The sequence below is a fragment of the Myotis brandtii genome, unplaced genomic scaffold (genome assembly GCF_000412655.1).
Source record: "Myotis brandtii unplaced genomic scaffold, ASM41265v1 scaffold325, whole genome shotgun sequence".
Lineage (NCBI taxonomy): Eukaryota > Metazoa > Chordata > Mammalia > Chiroptera > Vespertilionidae > Myotis > Myotis brandtii.
This window is the reverse complement of record NW_005362486.1, coordinates 1,099,129-1,118,710: the sequence shown is the minus strand read 5'-3', so window position 1 is coordinate 1,118,710 and position 19,582 is coordinate 1,099,129. Positions and strand designations below refer to the sequence as shown.

Sequence of the window (19,582 nt, the reverse complement as noted above, 5' to 3'; positions counted from 1 at the left end):
GAAAAGAACCAGGAGGTGTCGCACGGCTGTGGGACTCACGAAGAAGGTAGTCAGCACCTTCCTTGACCAGTGGGGAAGCACCACACACACCTGGACCCGTGGGTTGAATGGTGACTCTGCCCCCTGCCACCCACTCGATGAGGGGAAGGTGACTGGGCTTTCTCCGTGTGGGACACTGCTTGTCCTTATGGCATTGCTGAAGCTGAGTGTCTGGATGTCAAGGAGACCACAAGCCACACACGCTTGGGGGGCTGTTCTCAATGCACCCCTCAGTGTAGTAGGCTCCAGGCCTGGTGTCCTGGAGCTGGGGTGGCGGGGGGGGGGGCGGGGGGGGCCCTATCTCCACCGCAGAGGGCGTCCAGCTTCCTGGCCCCATGGGTGCCCAGTGGTGCCCAGCAGTGCTGGTGCCCCCGGAGATGTGTGACCTTCTGCACCACACACGCCTTCGCCAGGGGACTCGGCCACGGGTGGCAGCCATTAACTGCCTCATTAATATACAAATCTATGCAAGTCATTTCCATTTGAATTCTATGCATATTATCAGATAGAACAAAATGCAAATATATACAAATCCATCCATATGAAGAAACAAATAGGGGAGCTCTGCATAATGGGGTTGTAATCACGCTGGGGCTTGTCTCTGCTTGAATTCCCCAGAGCCCCAGGCCCGGAGCCGGTGGTGATGCCCCCTCGGGACAGTTTAGCAGCCACATAACCTTCCTGATACCGCCGCTTCCACGGTGGAACATTGGATTTTAGAAACCTATTGAGAGATGCTGGCTGACTGTCTCTCTCATCGGGCTTCCACGGCAGAGTTGCAGTGGGTTTCTGGGGTGAGCGTGGGATGGGGGCAGAATCAGAGGCCCGTCTGGGGGCCTCACATGTTGCCACTGCTGGAGGCCAGGGAGGGGCTGGAACATGTTACATCTCTCTGGCCCTCACTGTGCACCCAACAGCCACGCCCTCTATGAAGTCTTGGTGCATCTGGTGGTAGGGTGAGCTGAGAAGGGCTCAGCTTCCTAATTTTTTTAAATATATTTTTATTGATCTCAGAGAGGAAGGTAGAGGGAGGGAGAGACAGAAACATCAACGAGAGAGAATCACTGATGGGCTGCCACCCGCGCATCCCACACTGGAGATCGAGCCCGCAACCCAGGCATGTGCCCTGACCGGGAATTGAACCGCGAGCTCCTGGTTCATACGTCGACACTCAACCACTGCTCTACCCTGAGGGGGGCTGCATAAAGCCTTTAAAGTACATCACCTGAATCTCAAGGCCCAAATGGTCCAGAGTGGGGTCCAACAGTCTCATCGTAGACCCTCTCCTTCGCTCTGGCACGTGGCAAGACACACAAACTCATCCTTGAGTCTGCAACCCTCCTTCACTTCCAGGTGCTGTTTATACCCACGCCCTGGTGCCTCCTTCCTAGCCGGATCCTCAGTCAAAGGCCAGAAACTCAACCAGGCTCCGAGGCAACGAGAGCAAAATCAAAGTGCAGGCAGTGAACGTCTCACCCTGCAGCAAATCACACAGAAAAAAGCACGGTGCCCGTTTGTCCTTTGTTTTACTCAACTGTTGTTTTCTCTGTTTCCTTTCAATTACACCCAGGACAGGAGGAGGCTGGCCTACAGGGTGTTTTATAGAAGAGTTCCCACACTCCATGCTAATGAAGCCCAAACAAATCACTACCAGGAATCATTTAGTGAGGTTTAACTACAGACGCCAATGGATGTTCCTTTCATTTCTCCCTCACGGGACCCAATGACAGTTGCATCTAGTAGGAGCGCCACTGGTTCGTGTAAGCGTAATGGATACCAAGTCACAGTAAACTATTATCATAACCATTCCATACTCAGCACCTTTTACTTGATAACCGTTAAGCACTTTATAAATAGAAAAAGGGAGGAAGCTCATTCTCTCCAATTTGTAGATAGGGACACTGAGGCACAGATTCTCACACATGGAGGGAGACAGCAATGCCTACATTTCACCCTGCTGGGGGGAGGGGCCGCCAGCTCCCTTCTGTCTCTGGTCCCTGGGGCAGTCAGAACAATGAGCCCCAAAGATGATCCTTGAGTATCTGCCTTAGAAGACAAAAGGACTCTGAAGGTGTAATGAAGTTAAAGGCTCCTGAGATGCAAGATGACAGGGAGTTATCCAGGTGGGCCTGATGTCATCACAGGAACTCTTAGGAGGGAGAGGCAGGGGGAGGCTCCGTTTCAGGAGCATAGATGTGATGGCAGAGCAAGAGGCTGGAGCCATGCCAGGAGGTCTACAATCCAAGGAGAGCAGGTGGCCTGCCTCTGGGGGCCCAGAGAGCAAGGATGCAGATTGTCCCCTAGAGCCCCCGAAAGAACCAGCCTGCCACACCTTGACCTCAGCCCAGAGAAGCTCATTTTAGACTTCTGGCCTCCAGGGCTGTCCTGTAATACATTTGTGTGATGTGAAGCCGCTGAAGTTGGTGAGGATTTGTGCACCAGCCAGAGGAAGCTAATACAGTGACCAGATAGCCTTTCTCAACTGAGGTTTCTCTTCTGTACCAGGGAACCCAGAAAAGAATAGGAGTAACGATGTTTTCCCTCCTCCCCAGGACAGCACAAAGCTAGCATCATTTTGGATGCACAGGGACCGATTCAATTCATTAGGACAATGGAAGTTTTTTAGGGCATTTGAGTTGGCTTCTCCTGATGAATTCTGCTAGGGAGGCTGCCCGGCTTCAGCTGCTCCTGCAGAAACCACGCAGCATCTGGTCTTGAGAAGAGACCGAGGATGCTAAGCAAGTCTACCATGACCTTGGGCACCAGGCACCAGCTCAACACATCTGGCAACACCGAAATGGATGGCTGCAGACACCTCCCCTCTGCCTGACACCCTCATAATGATTCAGAACACTCCTCAGTAGTAAAGCATTGTGGGGCAGCTGGGAGAGGGAGTCTGAGTCCCTTTTGCATATAAGGGCCATGCCCCGTACCAAGCCACAGGCAGGGGATAGAGCACGTGGCCTCCTGGGCTGCCCCCAGAGCCCCAGGCTTGGAGGGTGTCACAGTCTTGGAGGGTGCTCTGGACTCTCAGCAAATTCTAAACTAACATTTCATGGCAAATGCACAGTAGGGAGGAACAAGGCCAACACAACCATGAAGGACTGGCTGGGAGGAGCTTCCAGGTCGCTGCCAGGCCTATGAAGTCCGTAGGACAATGGACCTACTATGTTCTCTTGATTAGGCCCCATTGGCAAGAGAGAGCCCCAGTCCAGAGGGGTTTCACCGCAGCCTCTGTACAGCGACCCTTGTTCCTTAGTTGGAACCAGTTGTCACGACTTTTCCAGAAGCCTTGCCCATGCTCCCCTCACAAGCTGCTATCCTGCCTCTGAGGATGCACTTATCCCATCCTGCTCCCTGCGATGCACCCTCTAAGTTCATCTCCTTGGGGGCAGAAAGCCAGTAGGAGACATGGAGGAGGGGTAGGGGAGGAGCCACTGAGCTTGCACTTGGGACTCCTGGGTTTTCATCTTAACTTTCACACTTCCTATCTGGGACCTCAGGAAGGCCATTTAACATAACCTGGTCTCATTTCCCTAATTCCTTCAAGTGAGGATGAGGGTTATCATCACAGAGGTGCAGGGCCCTGGAAAACCACAAAGTACTACGTAGATGCAAGGAGGGATTACATTATTCTCACCTTCCCCCAGGAGTACGTGGTGCCCACAGGCACTCGGCTGCAGAAGCAGTGACAGTGACAAGCAGAGCAGGCTCCCTGACCACACACTTTCATGGGTTAGAAAGTGAAATGCCGGCACTAAGGGCAGAGCCACTGAATCACTAACATGGTACCACCTTTCCTGGATAAGACACACCGGTTGGGGGTCGAACCAGCCTTGCCTTCCAGAAGCTCATGATCTAGAAGGGAAGGCAGGGAGGGAAAGTCACTTCAATAGATTGTGACAAGCACCACAAGGGTTGCCACAGACAGATGAGAGGAGGGGGAAAGGGCACTGAGATTTGCTTGTGAGGAGGGCGGTCAGGGCAACTTCTTCCAGGAGGCAAAGTGCGCTGGTCCTTAGGGTAGAAATTGGCCTGACCCACGTGGTGGGGAGGAAGAAGTTAGGTGAAAAGCCGGGAGGCCAGGAGCAGAGCTCACTCAGAGGCCAGCAGCTCCATTGGGCTGCAGTGAAGGGTGTGTGTGAGTGTGGGGAGGGGCGAGGCCAGACCTCCACCCTGAGGGTCTTTGTCCTATAGATGTTGGGACACCTGCATCAACGGAACACACAGCCCTCTAATGCCAGAGACCTCTGCCTGGGCTGGGCACATCTCACTACCCTCATGAATGGAAACTTTAAAACCTTCTTATATGAAAGGAGTGTGCCTTCTAACCCCCATCTGGATCATGGAGGGTTAAAGCTGTTCTGACCCCTCCGGTCTTATCTCTGGAGACTAAAATGCCTCTCACTCTCATCTTAGCTCCTTCAATCTCTCTGTCTGTTCCTCTGTCTCTCCAGGTTAGCCTCACAGCCACACACACCTGTACCTCCCTCTCCCTTCCTCTCTGCTGTCACCACGTTGTCACTCAGACATCTGGGAGTGAGCACCTTGCCTGCACAGCAGCCCTGGGGGTTAGGGTGCCTTTAAATCTGGCGCCGGCTCCGCCTCCATCTCTCTACCTCCTCTGTATGCATTTGGTTTCCCATTGGTGGCTTGGGTTGAAGAAAGAGGCCCAGAGGCCTACTGAGGAGAAAATCGTTTTTTTATGAATTGAAAAATAAAATGACAGTAAGCAGCCAGTAGATTCCAGTTCACAATGAAGTGAATGTCAATATCTGTGCTTGTATTGACCTTGGAGATTTTTTACAACCAGAACAAGAATTCTTGGGGTGCATTATGCTATACATTCTGACTCACTTCTCTGTGCAACGCAGAAGAGCCATCAGCGTGGGCACAGCTGACTCTAAATTAAACATTCTAAAGTGCCGGTGGGAGAGAATCGTGGCCTCTCTTAGCCACAGTCTTCCCTGGAGCGAGGTGGCCCCACAGCTCTCCTGGGATCTCTTGGGGGGACATGTTGAGAGGCACATGGGAAGGAATGGCTGGGAGCTCTTCTTGGCTGTGAGGAAGGCCATGATGCCAGAGACAGACTGGCAAAGCCACCATGTTCCTAGCTGTATGTTCTTGACCTTGTCACCTTTGGTTTCCTAGGCTCATGACCCTGGGGGTTCCTGAGTTCATTGTCAGTGCGAGTCACCCTAGGACAATATGACATGAAATGCTAGGGGCAGCTCCCATGAGCCACGCTAACTCCTCTGGTTAAATTGCTCTTGGACCCCTTGTACAGCCCTAGCTCATATAAACAGTGCAGTTACCCTTGAACCACATAGGCTAGAACAGCCGTGGGCAAACTACGGCCCGTGGGCCGGATCCGGTCCCTTTGAAATGAGTAAAACTAAAAAAAAAAAAAAGACCATACCCTTTTATGTAATGATGTTTACTTTGAATTTATATTAGTTCACACAAACACTCCATCCATGCTTTTGTTCCGGCCCTCCGGTCCAGTTTAAGAACCCATTGTGGCCCTCAAGTCAAAAAGTTTGCCCACCCCTGCGCTAGAACTATGGGAGTCCACTTATCCATGGATTATTTTTCAATAAATTCCTGTACTGGGGATCCACAGTTGGCAGACCGTGGATGCAGAGGGCTGATGTATGCATTGTTCTGGGCCATTTTATATAGGGGACTGGAGCATCCATGGATTTGGGGGTCCTGGAGCCAATCTCCCGTGGACACCTAGGACCAGCTAGGTTTTTGGGGAGTCAAAAGTTACACTCTGATTTTTTGACTTTGTGTGTGTGGGGGGGGGTGCCCCCAACCCCCACATTGTCCAAAGGTCAACTATTCACATGGAAATGAGGCCATGGTGGGATGTGGAGGGGTGGAGTGAAGGGCGATTCTCTTGCCAGTAAATGCACCCCCCAAATGCTGTCTTCTTTCTCTGGAAAAGTCTCCACTAAGGAGTTGTCATTATTTTCTTTAAGCACCTCGATATTTCCTGAGAAGGAAATTGTGACCTCCAGACCCCACGCACTGCTGCCCGGTGGACATTCAAATGCTCTGAATGCTACGCCATAAAAGGAGCAACACGGCTGGGTGTGAAGGATGCTCAGATTTGCGGTAGAAAATACCTTTTTTTCAGTTCATCTGGTTGCAACAGCCCTCAAAAAGGATATAAACATTCAGGCCCTGGCTATGTAAATGTTTAAGGTAGATAGCGTAACATAAGAAAACTAGGACAACTGAACTTAGAAAACACGGTCGTCTGTATATTTTTATTCTCCTGGGCAAGAGTTCAATGGTGTGAATCTTAGAAAATAAATATCAGTTGACACTGAGAGGGGAATGTAGATGCCCCATTATTATCAGCAAAACAGGGGAGGCAAGAAATACATGTTTCTGGAAGGTCTTCCCTGTGATCAGCTCAGCATCACCTATTAAGTATGGATGCTGTGTCTGAATGCCATTGCCCTGGTTTGACGAGAACCCAAAGCAAGGCTCATGCCCAGAGAAACAGCCTCGCGTGGATCTGGAGCCCCGGCAACGGCGGCCGACGCACCACTGATGTGGGCATGCGTTCCACTCAGGGGCTGCGGCTGTGGAATGAAAGGAAGGAGTGTTATGTCTTCCATGCGGTGATCTATCTGCCTTTCATTCTCCCGCTGCATCCCTCCGATTCCATCTAAAGGAGCTTTGAAAACTTCAAAGAACTTTTATGCTTTGCTAGTTTATTGTAAGTGTCCATCTTAAAGCAATATTGTGATTTAAGCAGGGCCCAGGTAGGCGCGGGCCATCTTCAGAAATGATTTCTCACGCGAGTTAAGACAGAGCAGCTGGAGTCCAGGCGAGGCGCGTCGGAGGCTGAACGGCGTTCCGACGCCTCTCTGTTCCAAGCGTCCTTTTATTTCTCCCTAACAACCATTATTAATCATTCCAGAGCCGGGTGGTCTCCGACATTTCTCCTATTCTAGACTTGACAAAAGCAGGGTTTGATGTCCTGGGAATGCCTCTCCGTATCGGGCAGCCCTGTTCTTACGGCAGGCAGCTCACACCAGGCTAACCTCTCTCCAAGCCCCATGGGGTTTCACTTGTTTTATTAAGCTGGGAAATTTAGGAGGTAATGGGTTCTTCTTAGGAAATCAGCATTTGGCTTTGGAGATGTGAAGCTACACTGGAGCTGGGGTGTGGAGGAACAGAGCAGCCATTAGCCAGTATCAGCTGCTCATTCATGCTTTTGTATTAGAAGAAATGGCTTTTAAATTTGGTTTATTTCTAGCAACTCTTCTTCCCAGGCCCTACAAGTCATGAAGGAGGAGGATTATAGGCCAGGAGAGGGGTTTCTGTGGCTTCCTGAAAGGTACCCAGTGACCAAATCCTCCTGGAGGGATGGGCATCCAGGGATATGGCGTCTGCATAGGAGTGTTTGAGTGGCGGTTCTGTCACTTACCTGTGCTGTGACCTTCAGGCAAAGCATGAAATCTGAGCCTCAGTAGTTCTCATCTGCAAATGGGTATGACAGGGCCTGCTTTATGTATCGGGTCCTTATGGGGATTAACCACTGGCCTACCCGCAGAGCTCATTAGAGGACTTGGCCCTGGGCCCCGGTCCCGCTTCACCGTGATTGGCTCCAGGTCAGCAACCACAAGGCACAGTAGTAGAGAACCACAGTGAGGCCATTGTAGGTTTTGATCCTTTTCTAGTCTCACATCTCCCCTCTTCCCCGTCAACTTTCTTTTAAAAAAAAATGCTTTTATTGTTTCTTAGAGAGAGGAAAGGAGAGGGAGAGAGAGAAGAAACATCAATGATGAGAGAGAATCATGGATGGGCTGCCTCCTGCATGCCCCACATGGGATTGAGCCCACAACCTGGGCCTGTGCCCTGACTGGGAATCGAACCGTTACCTCCTGGTTCATGGGTCAACGCTCAACCATTGAGCCACACCAGCCAGGCCCATCAACTTTCTATGGCGGGATCCCCAAGCTAGAGAGAGAAGAAACATCAATGATGAGAGAGAATCATGGATGGGCTGCCTCCTGCATGCCCCACATGGGATTGAGCCCACAACCTGGGCCTGTGCCCTGACTGGGAATCGAACCGTTACCTCCTGGTTCATGGGTCAACGCTCAACCATTGAGCCACACCAGCCGGGCCCATCAACTTTCTATGGCGGGATCCCCAAGCACCAAGGAAGTCGTGTTTGTGAAAGGAGAAAGGGAAACAGGTGGCCAAATCAAGGGACTAGTGGGGTCAAGTTCACATACCACATTGGTCTAACATCTCTATGCGGGGAGAGGCCCAGCTCTCTTATTTCCAGCTAATCCTCAGACTACGTAGTTGGAGCTTTCTTCTCTGATCTGTGGAGCAGCAAGTCTGAGTTTCAGATGAGGTATTCCTAACTCTAATGCAAAACGTTCTCTTCTCTGGCAGGGGCTGCTCAAGATGTCACCTGGCATTTGCCGGCGCAACTACGAGTAAAACGGACACAACCATCCTCCCTCTCCCACTGCCACTGCATCCACCCTCCGCCCAGGGAGACAGACAGTGGCAGCAGCAGCCACCCGGGTCCAAAGAGGCAGCAGGACCCTGCGATGCTGAGTCAGACACTGGAGGCTGCTCCACTGGTTTGAGCAAACCTTATCTAAACACCACGCTGGCGACCAGAACTACGGAACAGTTGAACAATATCTGATGACATCAGCCCACATAAACGGCCAGGCCTCCCGGCCACTCAGGCCACACAGAGGAAGTGGGCAGCCCCAGAAGTGGCCTTGGCTTCCTTTCTTCCAGGCCCCACTGTGTATGTTTATGCTGCACATGGATGGAGCCTGGGGCTTTCCATCCACCTGCTCTCGGGCAGAGCACAGGGCGAGGGCTGCCGCTGCGGCCTCGGGATCCGGGCCACCTTGCCTGCAAGACACACTTCCAAACACACAGCCACGGCTCATGGAGACGTGCTCACGGTGCCTGTCCCTGTCCAGAGGTGAAATCAGGAGCACCTCTTCAGCCCGCCCAGGGGATGGGGGAGAATGAGGAAACGTGTTAGCATCAGTTGGTTTTGCTTTTTCAGCATGAGCGGGGAGCAGCCAGAAATGTTGGCTCCCGAATCCTGAACGGGGCAAACACCTTGCCTGGGGCAGTGGGCCCAGGCCTAGGAGTGAGCTTGCTGGGGAGGAGGGGCGGCTCTCGGATGCGGGCAGGGCCCTCCTGGGGAGGACACCCACTCATCACCCACAGGAGGGCATCACACAGGGAACTGCCTCGCCGCAGGGAACCCATTCTGCTAACTGAGGTTTCTCACGCTCTCTTTCTAGCTCTCCCAACGCCTTAAGTATTTCTAATCATGCCTCCCTACCTCACAGGCACCCTGAACACTCTGCCCTCACCCCCATCAGAAAGAGGAGAAAGGAACCCAGCCTCCCAGGGGAGCCGCTGCCATCCAAAAGGCCTGCACCCCCTTTCCTTGTCCCCTGCCTCATGCTCAGCTGCCCCAGCCGGGCTGCCCCAGGCAGAGAAGGGCCCAAGCACCCACTAGGGAGCCCAGCTCCCTTGCTGGGCCTCTGGCTTGGCAGCTCACTCCCGGGCTTTGCAAGCGCTGCTGCTGCCACCATCAGGCAGATGTAGGAATCGCAGTCTTCCCCTGGCTTCATCTCTGAAAACCTTGGGCCAGCTCCGCCTGATGTGGTCCCTAGAGACAACTAGGCGCTCCCTCCCCGTCATCCCTTAGATGGTGCAGGGTCCTGGAGTCCAGCTCCCCGGTGCCACGGGGCTCCCTGTGAAGGTGGGGTGGACCCAGCCTCCTTAAGTGAGGGCCCCAGGACACGGAGAACAAAGCCACCTGGACATCAAATGGCAGTTTCCCTGTCCTTGTCACCAGGGCAGCGAGGCAGGGGAGGCTGGGAGTTGCCTCCTGTGCGATGCTTTGCATGAGTCTCCAGGAGCGAGCTCTACCTTTTCTGCCTCCTAAATGCCTGTGCGGTGCGCCACCAGGCCGGGTGTCGCTCGGAAACTGTCATAGCTCCCAGCATTGCCAAGGGTGACAGGTGGACTGTCACCCAGCACCGGAGCCGAGTCACCTGTGACATGTGCAGGTGACTGACGGGAATCGGAGCTGACAGGCATTGAAGGGCAGAAGGCTGTGATTGTTTCTTGCTGAAACCGAGGAGTGGGTGGCTCACCAGGGGATGTTGCTCTTGGCAGCGTTCCTGGTGACCCAAAGGTCACCCAAGGCCTTTCTCAGAGCGAAGCAACTCCCTACAGGGCGAGGCCACACCTCTCCTCGTCGGTTCCTTTCCCCTGCCCTCCTGCGGGGGCCCTCTGAGCATGTGCCTGTGGTGATGTCAGATGAACGCCCCCTTCTTTCATGATCCCTTATGTTTCATTCCATCGCTTCAATATTTATTCACAGCCTCCTGTGTGCTGAATTGTGTGCTAGGCACCAGGGGGCACAAAAGAAATGGATATTTCATCAGCCAATTAAGAGAAGAAAAGTCCCTGCCTTTGCTTTTTTTTTTTCTTTTCTCGTTTCTTCAGAACAACCACAAAAGAAGCTGCCAAAGCCACGTCTGTCTCCTTGTTGCTATTCTGCCCAAAAGGCTGGCCTGTCATTTCCCCAGGCAGGAGCGCCCGGAGTCCTGTGGCCTCCAGGTAAAGCTGAAACCAGGAAGATGCAGGAGCTCATCCAGAAGGAGTCTGGGATCTAGAGGGGATGGAGCTACAGTGCAGGGTCACTGTTCAAAGGCCAGCTCCCCTATTACATCCGGAACCCTTAACCCCTTCTTCCCTGCCTACACAGGGAGGATCCCCACAGGTTACAGGCATACAGCTTAGGGTCTGCTCATGCATGGCTCACTGTTGACGATTCGGAGCAGCTGGATCTCCCACATCTGGAGACGCACCAGGCACACAGAGAGCGACGCAGATGGGACTGACTCTGGTCGGGTAACATCACCTTCTCGTTGCTGTCATGGTGACACCCATTCTCGTGAATTCTAAAAGTCACCTGCAACCCGTGAGGCTTCATACATTGCTAATTAGCATCATGACAAGAACATACTAGCGTCACCACTGCTGCCAACAACAAGCAAAGGCAGATGCCTGGCACCTGCAAGAAAATGTGCCGGACAAAGACCTATCATGATGTGTCATTTACTTTCTAGGCACTTATTACCCAAAACAAGCAGCCGTGGCTGATAGGTACTACCAGGAAGTCTCAGAACTGGAGAGGATTGGGATATGGTCTCGCCTACTCTCCGATCCAGTTCTCAGCGACTGACCTTCCATTCTCAATGGCCCGAATTCCACCCTTAACGTTTCAGCAACAGGATGACCATCTTGGGAATGTCGCTGGGTATTTCTTGCAGAACAGTGGAGGTTTTTGCTTCACTATTGAGTTTGTCCTCCTGGGGAAATGGAAGCAGGCTAAAGGGTGGGGCCCACGGGTGGATCTGGTGACGTCCTTTACTCTAGAATGCAAAGCTCGTTGGTGCTGGAGACCTATAACATGTCCGGCATCTGGGGAGAAGAACCACTGAGCTTGGGACCTTGTTTTCCCCAAAGCCAGTGGAGTTTAGCTGCCTCTTCAGAACAGAAAAATCACCAGCAAAGTGTCCCTAGGCATCTCCGGCTTGTCTCATCCTTGCCCGGGTCTCTTGTTTCTGGTTTACCATCACCTTCAATGCCAGGCTGCCTCCATCTCTGGCTAGTCATCCCTAGAAACAGGCAAATCTCATTTCTCGGCGATTCCATTTGACTAGGAGTCCAGTGTGGACTCAGCCACGCCTGCTTCCATGTGCTGCGTGGCCTCTTCCACATTCTTTACCCAGCACAGCACTCCAGTGTACGCCTGCCTACCGCCCTCTCTGCCTTCCCCTGGAATCAGTGCGGCCGGCTTCCCCACTTACTCTACTGCTCACCATTCCATCCTTTACCTGGAGGATGAGTTGGAGAGAGCGGGTTTATTTCCATTCTAGTCTAGATGTGAAATTCAGGGAATACCAAGAAGAATAAATGATATGTTGATCCTTCTTTTTTTTGGGGGGGGGGGCCCATGGAACTCATGGTATAGAGAGGACTAGACCCATAAGCTACTAATAATGTTTCTAAAGAGCAGACTTAATTCTGACAATCCATCCTCAGAATGTTTAGCATGGCACCCACCACCATTCACCAGCTGGCCCTTCCCTTCCCAAGCTTCCTCTCACACCCCCTTCAACGCACTAACATTCCAGCCACACGGGACCCATTCTTCTGAACCTGTCACCTTCCACCCTGTCTTCTCGCCGCCGTTGCACGTGGTAAGGTCCAGCCTGAAACACTGCGCATGCTCCATGGGGAAGCCTCCTAGACATCTTTCCAAACCAAGTCATCTCCTCTGTGCGGCTTCCCCGAGGCCCTCGCCCGTTCCGGCTGCTCTCCGAACACTCTGACCGCTCTGAGCCCATCACTGTAACCACGAGTCACAGTGTCTGTTCCCTCCCCAGACTGAGCCCCCCTGGCACAGTGCCTCCTACACATAGGCCCTCAATGGATGCTGGCCAACAGGCCCAGGGCTGAGCAGGAGTCGCGGATGTTGGCCACTATTTCCACGCCTCAACTTGCTGCCCTTGTGCCCAGGGAAGCTGGCATTTACGCGATCCTCATCCCTCAATGGATGCTGGCCAACAGGCCCAGGGCTGAGCTTTGGTGTCGTCACTGCCATTGGATCACAAAGGAAGGGGTAAGAAATGTGTCCTTTGAGACACCGGGCCCTCGGAAGCCCTGGGGGAGAAGGAGGAATGGGGAAAATGACGGTCCATGTCCGCTGCTGCAACTCTCAGGGGCCCATTTCAAGTGCCCGTCTTCCCGGCCTGAGTGAGAAAGGCTGTGAACTTGTAACAGCTGTGCAGTAAACACAGGCCAAGTGGGCAGCCGTCTAGATAATTCAACCTGAGGTGCACACACCCTTTCAATATGACACACGCATGCCATTGCTGTGTTAGCTTCAAGGACCACAAAACCGCCTTGGGTAAACCTACTTCACTGCTCCTATGAGGAAAATGGGGGGGGGGGGGGGCGGTTAGCCTGAGAGCTCACCTCCCACGGGAGCAATAGGGCTGATTTGTTCTAAGTTCTGGACGTCACTACATGGCGGCAATAAGTGGTGTGTATGTGCCTGCGTGTGTGTGAGAGTGTATGTGTGTGTATGTGAGAGTATGTAAATGTGTGTGTGCGTGTGATTGTGTGAGTATGTATGTGTGTGTCAGTGTGCGTGTGTGTGTGAATGTGTGTGTGTGTGTGTGTGTGGAGTGGGGTCACCGATGGAAGGAGGTGTAGCGTAGCCATGACAGGCTTCTAGACCAGAAAAACCTCAAGATGGTGTGTGGGCAGGTGCCCACATTGGGCAACCTCCTTGCCTTTATTTCCAGGAAGGAGCTGGGGGAGTGCCCGCCTCCCGGCCTCCATACCCAGCCAGGGCTGCCACAGGATACCTCCGCACAGAGCAGGAGTTGCGGATGTTGGCCACTATTTCCACGGCTCAACTTGCTGCCCATGTGCCCAGGGAAGCTGGCATTTACACAATCCTCACGGTGGTGATGCCTGTGCTGGGGAAGCACTGGGCTGACGGAAGACCTTGTTTCCAAACAGCGGATGCTGAGCTGCAGCGCTAGAAGGAAACACTTCTCCAATATTGACATTTACGAACTTCCAGGGGAAGTTGTGCGGCCAGAATACTCATTTTCCCCGTTTGGAGGAGAGGAAACGGAGAACATTTAACATTTGAACCTGAGCTCCTTCGGTGGGTGAGAAGCAGAAAGGCAGCGAACGTTCCTGTTAAATGTGGTGGAGATGGGTTCTCTACAGTGTGGGTCCTGAGAGAGCGAGACCATGGAAGGCTCACCCCCGCCCCCACACACACACACACACATGCCTAATCCCCAAGCTCGGGCATGAATCCCCTAGGCCAGTGGTCGGCAAACTCATTAGTCAATAGAGCCAAATATCAACAGTACAACGATTGAAATTTCTTTTGAGAGCCAAATTTTTTAAACTTAAACTATATAGGTAGGTACATTGTTATTAACTTAATTAGGGTACTCCTAAGGCTTAGGAAGAGCCACACTCAAGGGGCCAAAGAGCCGCATGTGGCTCTCGAGCCACAGTTTGCCGACCACGACCCTAGGCCTCTTTGCATGGATGTGACAGAAGTGCTCTAATGACCTATAGGGCACACCTACCCGGTGGGTCCCGGCTTTCCCCTGGGAGAAGCAACGGAACAATGACACATGGAGCAGCACTGTGTCTCCGGGCAGCAGCCTCCCTGCACTGTCCCTAACCGGAGGTAACACCCACTCTATTTGGAACACAGGGCCCAGCTACGACCATCTGGGCACCGGGCGCTGGCTGGCCCTGCGTCTTGATCCCTCATGGATGGCAGTGACTGGCTGTGAAACCTGCGGGAAGTGACCCCCAGAGGAGCTGCCCCAGCCGGGCCTGCTCTGTGAACGCCGGGTGTCCACTGCTCTTGAGGGAAGGCTGGGCCCTGATCACTCTGCTGCAAGATCCCCCATTAAAGTCAGGTCTCTGCGGAGGCGGGTGGGTGGGGGGAGTAGAGGCAGAGGTAATTCCAGCAGCTCCCCATCCCACTGACCCTCCGCACTGCACTGCACGACTGAATTAGAGAAGCCCCGGGCACATGAGGAGGGAATTCAGTGCCTCTCTGCTTTGGGGTTGAACCTGATTAAAACGCCTGCGCTGGCTTTTCATCCACAAGTCACCTCAGCATCTGACAAGGAGAAGGACTGTGGCTGAAAAATGACGCCCAGAACCATGGGACACCCCCCTCTCCACCCCCACGTACATGGAGACCCTAAAATGAATGCTCTTGGCCCTTCTCCCCACTCCTTTATCACGAGCAATTTTCTTTCCCTCCTTCATGTTTCCAAAACAGTTTATCTTTTTATCTCCTTGGAAGAAAAGTACTCTGCGAATCAAAGGTATCATTAGTATTGTTATTATTTTGCTATTGAAATCTCTTGAATTCACTCCGGATTAGTCATGTGCTTTTTGGGGTCCGCAATACAGTGCCTCCTAAGTCACCCCCACTGGGCTGAACAAAAAAGAAAAATTGCATCTTCAGGCCTAATCCCCTGTTCCACCCCGTCTCCTGCTGGCCCCGGCTCCTATCAACCAACACAGGGCACCAAGCCCAGCAGCTCCCTGGTCCTGTGCCGAGCTCACGCCGTCCCCAGCAGACCCTCCTCTGTGACCAGCAGGGAGGCCCTGCAGTGTTCCCCGTGCCCTGTGAAGGTGCTGACCCCACCCCACGCGCCCCCATCCCTCTGCAATTGGTCTGCTGGCAACTGAGAACTCCCCCTGGTCAGCAGACACTGTGAGCACCTCCATACCCATCAGACACGTCTCAGTTTCCCTCACCCAGCAAATCTGTGAAAGAAGGGGTCCCACACCCCTGGCAGCTGGGCACTGCCTTCCGGCCCAAAAGGAAGAGGTTCTTTCTTCTCTAGACAAGACGTCACACGTGCTGGGTGGGAGCATCACACTGACTATGCGCCTCTTCTTTTGTTTTATGACGTTTCTGGGTAAGGATCCATGTTTCCAAAGTCGCTGCTCACTTCCAATACCCTTTTCTAACGCCTCCTCAGTGCGTCCCCCCTGGGATCCCCTCTGTTCTTTGGGCTGCCTCTGAGGAGCTCACGCTACTTTCTCAGCCCCCCCTTCCCATGCTCCCGTCATCCCCTTAGCTCCCCCTGACCCTGGCCAACTCCCTCCACTCTCTATATTTCCTCCTGTCTGCTCTCTGCTCTTCTCTTCCCTGGGAGATTCAGGCCCAATGAACCTCTCCCCTTCACATGGACATCTGACAGCCCATTTGGGGGATTCCTGCCAGCAAGTCCCGAGGACAAGTTGCTTAGATGCTTCCCAACACGTAGATGATTCCCCAGAGGAATCCTCAACTCAGGGATGTCACTGACACGGAAATGCAAGTTGTCACTATCTCCCCAACATGCCCAGAGCAGTACGATGACACACAGGTCAACCCAACACGAGATGGGGACTCACCAGACCTAGAACTTTCAGACCCGCAAAGTTCTAGGCAGGACAGGAGCCTGGGGACCCTAGAGCACAACGCCAGAAAGTGGGGAGACACCTTTCCTACCGCTGCTCAAGTAAAGGCACCGAGCCTGTGCCTTCGCCCTCTCCCCAAACTCTCGGAACGGCGAGGCGTGGGCAGCGGGGAGCCAGTCCATTACTCCTCCGCAGCTACTTAATGGGCATGGCAGGCTGGATGCAATGGTCTCGGAGATGAAGGAGGGCACGGGCGGAAATGGTTGTGGGCAAACCGAAATGGTAAAGGGAAAAAAATAGAGCAAGTTCTAAGTTTATGGATGACAAGAGAATCGATTCCTTTTCACCCCAGGGCAGAACATGCCTCTTCTCCGCAGGAGGCAAATTGTGCTGTGACATTATCCCTCTCTGTACAAGGCATGCGGCCCTGACAGCTGAGGGAGGAGGCATCCCCAGCCAGAGGAAACCCACAGGGCGCACTCACTGGCAGCCCTCCATCTCCTCCTGGGGAGCCAGGCCCGGCCCGCGCATGGGCAGGGGCGAGGTGGAGGGATGCCACCTGCTCTTTCTCCTGCCACCTCGGGAAAGATAAACACACACTCAATCTCCATCTATGTGAAAAGCCCAAACCTTGAAAGACTAAGGGCACCGCATAGCACTGAAATGAATTATACCTTCATGCCTTAATTTCATTGCCTAAAGGGTCAGGAAAAACAGGGAAGGTGAATACATAGTTGGCACAGCCGGCAAGAAAGGGTGATGGAAATGGGCCTGAAGAGTTGACCTAAATGATCTGCTGTTCAAGTCATCGGAACTCTCTGTCTGGCCACCCCTCTGTACGAGACCTGAGGCGACCTGGCGCAGGAGGCGTGGGCATCGGTTCCAGAAACTTCGAGATGACACGCAGGTTCCACCGGGAGAGGTGCTGGGAGGCAGATGGCTATATCCCTGAGTGCCAGCTATGGCCCTAAATAGAACCCTGGACATTTGCTTTCTCCGAGTGGAGGGCCATCCCCGGGTCTCTGCACATTTCCTTGGAAAGCGTCCGAGGAAGAAGAGTACCAGGAAGGTGGGGGTCAGAGGGATGACAGCCGGAGCTACCTAGAGCCTGCGGGCTAGCCTGCTCCTGACCCCTTGAGAGAGGGTAACCTCTATCCAATAATGAGAAACCCATGGCAGTAGGTAGGGGTTGGCACTGTCAAGGAGGGTCAAAGAGATCCCTCGGGGGAATTCACAATACTCATAACAACATCCACATTAAAATAAAGGTCCTCAGAGCCAGTCCAAAGATACTCGATTGCAATGAAGTCCATAAAGCATCTTCCCACTTGACCTTTAAGTCCTCTAGGCAGATGCTGTCTATTTGAGGGACCTGGGACGGACAGTGCCCAGTGATGTGGGCTATTCTGACCGGCTGGGTGCACTTTGATCTCAGCATCCTTCATGAGACCTGTTTCGGAGCCCTGTGCATCCACCATCGGACACTCAGGAATAACGAGGAGCCTAGGGATCATCGCCTGATGCTGTGGTTTCTTCCCAGTGCCCTCCGGGCTAGGGGTAGAGGAAACGGCGCCTTTAATCTCCACAGGTAAATATTTAAAGATTCAAACGAGGCTGTCGAGCAATAGCTCTGCACTGAGACAGGAATAAGCAAAGTGGAAGATGCACCCCGATGACTCAGACAGTCGGAGAGGCACTTAGACACCTCCAGACTCCGCGCGCCAATCTGGAGAAGAATTGTTTTGGTGTGCCGCCAAGGAAAACAAACCGCGGATGACAGCGCGCCCTGGTCCCATGCACTGTGTGCAGGGGGGGAGGGGGGGACGGCCGAGGCCGGATCCTCCTTTGGGGGATCCCACATGCAACTTCCCGAGTGAACTGGGGAGAGGCACCGCAGAAGGACAGCGAGCCGCTGTATGTTTGTGTAGACGCGTGCCCATAAGCAAGTGCACACACATCCAAGAAGGAGGGCAGTCTCGCCATTGGTAACATAACCAAGCTGTTTATACCAGGGCTCGGAGGTACTTATTCATTCAGCCTGAAAACTCTGGGGAAGGCAATTTATCTTCCTGCTGCTGTAGGAGCCCGGGTGAGGGGCACACAGCCCCAGAATATGTGTGTGTGTGTGTGTGTGTGCGCGCACATTATTATTACACACAGGCATGGGGAAGCGCCCCTCGGGTTTAATCAGGATGGTCATTAGCAACATTTGATGAGGGGAAATCTGCAGGGACCACAGTACCAGTGAAGAGGTGAGGAAGGAGGCTGGGATTCGGCTCACATTGGCTTCTCCCTGACCGGGGATGGAAGAGAGAGGTGCTGTTCGCTTGCAAAGCCAGCCCCCTGGAGCGGTGCTCTGCTCCCCCAAAACTTTTACCCTTCATTGCACCAACAGATGGACCTGCTCTGCTGTGGATTTTTTCTGAGCGAGTCCCGTCCCTCTCAGAAGCGTGCTGGCTGGCACCAACGCTGCCTCGGAGGGCAGAGCGGCCCTGGCATTCTGAAATGGGAAGGAGTCCATTGACTCATCCCCTTTGAACTCAGTTCCACAGGTGACTGGATGCCTTAGGCTAAGTTGGCACTCTCTGTCCCTCTCCCCGATTCCCCTCCCACCCTCCGCCATTCCCAGCCCCACGCCGCCCAGTGGCGGGGAGCCCAGAGGTGGCAAAGTTCTTTTCTGAATGTCCACCCAGCTCCTCCGCTCCTGCTAGGCTGCAGAAACGAAACAATCAGCGCCAGGAGCGAAATTCCATTCTACACCCTGAATCCAGGGCTGTGCAGAGCTCAGAATGCAATCTGGCTCAGGGAACGCGATTACATTCAGGGAAACTCTTCGCATGCTTTTCCCCCACGCCCTGCAAATTACCCCCACGGTGCATTCGGTAATTGCAGCCCCTTTTGCAAACGTGCGACGCACACACTCGCTTTTGCATACGCTCCCGCAAGTCAGACCTTTTTTGAGCTAAAAAATCCACGGAAACAAAGCTCTCCTCCCCATCGCTCCCTCTCCAGCCAGGGTCTGGAGGAGAGGAGGCGCCCAGAAGTTCAGGGCGGCTCATCCAGAGACACTGTCTCATTAACATACCGGGGCATAAAGGACTCATTTGCATTGGAGAGTTGGAGCTGGATGTTGACAAGTGAGAGGAAAAAGTCGTCCCTCCTCCCTCTCCCCCCGACCCCCATACCCCTTCCCTCCAAAGGAAAATAAACAGTAGCATTTTGTTGCATTTTCCAAGGCAAAGGAGCAAAGCCGGCGCACCGCGACCTGGCCGGAGAGGCGCATCCATCAGCCGAGTTTCCCAAGCCTCCCACCCTCCGCCCTCTGCCTCCCGCGCCCCGGCAGCTCCGCCACTTGCCCCACAACTCCGGCGGCCTGGGTCCTACCTTGGCCGAAGAGGAAGGAGCAGACGAGGAGCAGGTGGAGCTGGGAAGGTTTCATTCCTCGGGCGCAGCGAGGGCGAGCCGGGCGGGCAACTTGGGC

General features: G+C 53.5%; 1 protein-coding gene across 3 annotated transcripts in view; it reads right to left on the bottom strand.

The window, feature by feature from the left end:
• KIRREL3 (kin of IRRE like 3 (Drosophila)) overlaps positions 1-19,582 on the bottom strand; it is a 498,221-nt gene that overhangs the window by 456,880 nt on the left and 21,759 nt on the right. For all 3 annotated transcript variants that reach the window (XM_005870878.2, XM_014543406.1, XM_014543407.1), the window contains exon 5: positions 19,486-19,582. This exon ends at the window's right edge or, in 1 of these variants, runs on beyond it. In XM_005870878.2, the coding sequence (XP_005870940.1) occupies positions 19,486-19,540 (55 nt within the window). In that variant the 5' untranslated portion in view covers positions 19,541-19,582. The remainder of the gene's footprint in view (positions 1-19,485) is intronic.